General features: G+C 34.4%; 1 protein-coding gene across 1 annotated transcript; it reads left to right on the forward strand.

Moving 5' to 3' along the window:
• Positions 1–633: 633 nt before the first annotated feature.
• Positions 634–3,642, forward strand: LOC119674932 (leucine-rich repeat extensin-like protein 2). Its single transcript, XM_038086090.1, has 5 exons — positions 634–742; positions 1,897–2,032; positions 2,143–3,248; positions 3,306–3,365; positions 3,629–3,642. The coding sequence occupies exons 1-5, from the start codon at positions 634–636 to the stop codon at positions 3,640–3,642; spliced, it is 1,425 nt and encodes a 474-aa protein (XP_037942018.1).
• The last annotated feature ends 701 nt before the right edge of the window (positions 3,643–4,343 follow it).

Here is a 4,343-nt window from a genome sequence, read left to right on the forward strand (position 1 = left end):
TAAATCAATGTTAATGCTTTTTGCAAATCTAAAAACTGCTTGTATTTCAATTATGAGACGTGTTACAAAATCCCAAATAATGTTGCCCCAACTATTTTAAATATATACGAAAAGAATCGGGAAATAAATATAGATCTCCTACTTTTATATTTCAAAGTCTCCTTTAGTCTGATCTGTATTTTTCTGTATTTCATGCATTCATCGCTATTGATCATTTCTATCTTGGAAGTATATGGCGCTAATGCTGGTTTCGTCGGCATTCTTATGCTGGTTCTGCAGTTTTTCTATGACAACTCTAGTACAAATCGAATTAGCGGTGTAATCAATATTGTGCCAAACGTCGTATTTTTTAAACTTTTTTTTTCGGTAGGTAAAAAGCTTTGAAAAACACTGTATTTGACCACTAAAATCAACTATGAGAATAATTTGTAGAAAGATATACAGACTCATACCGTAAAGGTCCATTGTACTGTAAGGGTCAATGTAAACATTTTTTGCCTTTGCGCCTTCTTGCAGTTCACTCAATTTATTATAATAAGATTAAATAACAGTTTTATATAAACATTATTGTATATATAAATATTTGTATATAGGCTAGGTTAGTTTACACAAAAGTCCACTTATGCTCAAATTATGGGCCGTTGTGATACCACAGATGAACGTCGTTCGTATGCACACCCAACATTGGGCATTCTGCCGGCAGTTGTTGAAATCAGATCAATACAGAAAATTGCACAATTTAGTATTAGGAAAGACTCTGTAAACATATCAGTTCTGTTGTAGATTTGTTGATGGGTCACAGTCACTTAGAGAACCATGCTAAAAGATTACATCTCTTATTTATTTATTCCTGTCACAGTTGTGAGGAAGGACTATGCAAGTGGCTCTCATCGGCTATGTGACTATCTACGGTGTTAGACTTTCCAAGTGGCTTACTTATTTGAACATCTTCTATAACCTCTCTGTAAAATGTTTTTATGGTTTTCCGAAAGGTTCAAGATGGCTCTTAAATCTCCATGTTCTTAAACAGTAACACAATGGGTCAATAGGTCTAAATAGATCCTTAGCATCGAAGCTGCAACCTAAACTAACGTAACCTTTTTTTAAAACTTCTTTAATAACTATTTCAGTGTTAGAAATATATTCTATGTATTGTTAATAGCCAAAGTGGTAGCAAGTCGATATCAAATTATTATAACAATAATAGGATTATTAAAATTTTATTATTTCAGAGTTCCATTTTAAGTCCTTTTCACTTATCTTTTTGACTTTTTCATATTTTCTTCTCCCATTTCTTTAGGCAATATATTTAATGATAAAATACTTTTGCAATCAATCAATCTAGTCATTTCGTAGGATCAATAGCCGATAGCTCAAAGAGTAAAGTAGTTAAAATGTTTTAAACAAGATCATAATTATTTTTTACAGCTTTAAATATTTCAGATTGTTTAAATTTCAATTAAAGATTGATTTGTTTATTATTTATTAAGAAGGCTAATTAACCAAAACCTGAGAGATCATTAAAACGATGGCACAATTGTTGCGCCTAAGGTGCAAGAAGTAATTACTTAACATGTACGAGAGTACCTCAGTAAAAGTTACTGCATCATCAAATCTTCATACTTAATTGAATTTTTTGTATCTGCAAGGTTTTTCTAAACATTTTAGATTGTTGTATATTAAGTGTGGAATATGCAAGAAAAAATTTTTTTATTGACATTAAGTATTAATAGATTAAGTATTGTTTATACATAAGAGTATACAAATCTATAGCGGAAATTACAAAATATGTGTATTATGTACATTTAGCAATTGCATAATCGTTATTATTTCTAAATTCAAAAAATTGTTAAAATTCGATTTAATTACAACAATTTTTCAATTTAATAATTACAGATTGTTTCGAGCGCATAGCATTGGAAGCGATGCTGCCATTTGAAAAGACTTTCCGTACCGAAGACACCAATTCATTGAAAATGTGCAAAGATAAATGCTTACAAGCGGGCGAAAAATGTCAGGCAATATCATTTGGGTGAGTTACATACTAAGTAACTAACTCCGTTTTTGGGGTCAGTTAACTATTAGTTTTATTTTGTATATAATGTTAAAACTTTACTGATTTCGTTTCTTTTTTATGCTTAGTGTGCATCGACGCGGAAATGGCACCTGTCAATTATCGACGCAAAAGTATAGCCTAAGCAGTGGACGTCCAAGTGGTATAATTTACGATCCAGACTTCGATTTGTATGCACGAAAGACAAATTGTTTCGATTTGAGTGATAACTCAATCACAATGCCGGATGTCCCAGTTAGAGACTTAGGAGGTTACAGTGGCTTGCCATCAACACCAACAATCAGCGTACCAAGTAGACCTGTCGAAAGCACACCAATACTTATTGTTAACCCATCACCCACCACTTCAACTACGTTGAGTGATACACCACAGCCACCAACTAGTGTTTATGGCAGCACACAAGTAATAAATTTGTCAGAGGGGCCAATATCTACATTAGGACCAACTACCACAAATGGTGATCGCCTATATTTCACACAAGATGTTTATCCATTATACAAATATCCAATGTTGTATGAACCAAATTATCCTGCACCAAATGAAGATGTATACATACCAGGAGGTTATGCTTCGAATGTACCCGAAGTAGCAGATCATTATCGTCCGGGTTATGCTGCAGATGATAGTGTAAGACCTACACCAAATGGTCCACCAAGACCAATTTTTGGATTAGGTTATGGAACTGGTTATAGTTATGGTAAACCCGAACCATACAGCCCACCTACGGCAAGACCGGATGATTATGATAGAAATCGACCAGATTATACAGCTAGACCAAGCTCATACCCTAGTGACAGACCCATAGGACCAAATAGTCGTCCCACGAGACCTGATTTTGATCATACAACACCATCAACATACTACACACGTCCAGAATATGGACCAAATCGTCTGCCAGCACAAGATCAAAGACCACCATCTCCAGCACCGGGTAGTTTTGTAGATTATACAAACCGTCCAGATCCACCTCAAAATGGTTATAACAATGCCGGGGCCAGTGCAAGACCGCCACCTCAACGTGACCCTAGACCGGGATACAATAATGGTCAGAGCGATAGTAATCAATACGATTACGTGCGGCGAAATGATTCTGCGCCACATAGTGATGGTTCTTATGACGACAAAACTATTTCTACGTATTTCAATCCAGAAGATTATTTATCTGGAAATAAAAGTAAGAAAATATTTATTTAATGTGCCAATAAAAATAATGTTTATTGAAATTTTATAGAACGTCCTGGTTCATATAACGATAAGCACCAAGCTGGCTATCCAATGGATCAAATGAAAGGTAAGGTGTCCTATTTTAACTAACTTTAACTACCCTAAGAGTACGGAAGTGTGCTAGACTATGAAAGTAAATTAATGCTTTTGCTGTAATACTGCTTACTGCTTATTAATTTTGACTAAAATAACAAATATAGTTAATTCCCTTAGCCCTAAATAAGGATTTTAAATATTTTAAGCATAAATATGAAAACTAAGTTCATTATTATTAAATGAATTTTTAATTTTAAATTAATTTTAAAAATTTAAACTAAAATATTTACATAGTTCAGACGGACTAGTTAATTAAGACCAAAGAGATATCATATAACATATGGCCTCCTTCGTTTTATTTTTGACTTTGGATCTTTCTTCTATATTCTTAACTATCACTTAAGCACAGCGCCCTATTAGGTCATTTAAATAAACTATGTTCCAGCATTTTGAATAGATATCTCTCCAGGTATTTTTTGCTGCAGTTACTTGTATCTTTAAGAGGGAGCAATGTATACCAAACATACATTGTGACCGAAAAGCTTTCGGAAATTCTCATTTAAAATTCGCGCGCTGTATATTTTTCGATATTAAGTTTATGTAGTTTGGCAGCACTGTCATTAATTACTATGCCAAAAATGAGCGCGATCTGTCAGACAGTTCGTTTACGGCAGCTGTTGAAACCAGTTCACCTCAGTAGTGCGTTGCGAAAAAAACAATGGAAAAAAATATTGAACAAAGAGTTTGCATCAAATTTTGTTTTTCGAACGAAATTTCGTGTGCAGAATCGTTGCGAATGCTACAAAAGGCTTATGGGGAATCAGTTTTATCGAAAACTCAAGTTTATGAGTGGTACAAAGCCTTTCAGGACTGTCGTACGACCGTCGAAGACATGCCGCGTTCTGGACGACCTTCGACCTCTACCACCGACGAAAACATTGAAAAGGCAAAGGAAATCGTGTTCAAAAATCCTCATGTGAGTGTTAGAGAGATAGCACGAGAGCTAGGC

The sequence above is a fragment of the Teleopsis dalmanni genome, chromosome 2, assembly GCF_002237135.1.
Source record: "Teleopsis dalmanni isolate 2A chromosome 2, ASM223713v2, whole genome shotgun sequence".
Classification (NCBI taxonomy): Eukaryota; Metazoa; Arthropoda; class Insecta; order Diptera; family Diopsidae; genus Teleopsis; species Teleopsis dalmanni.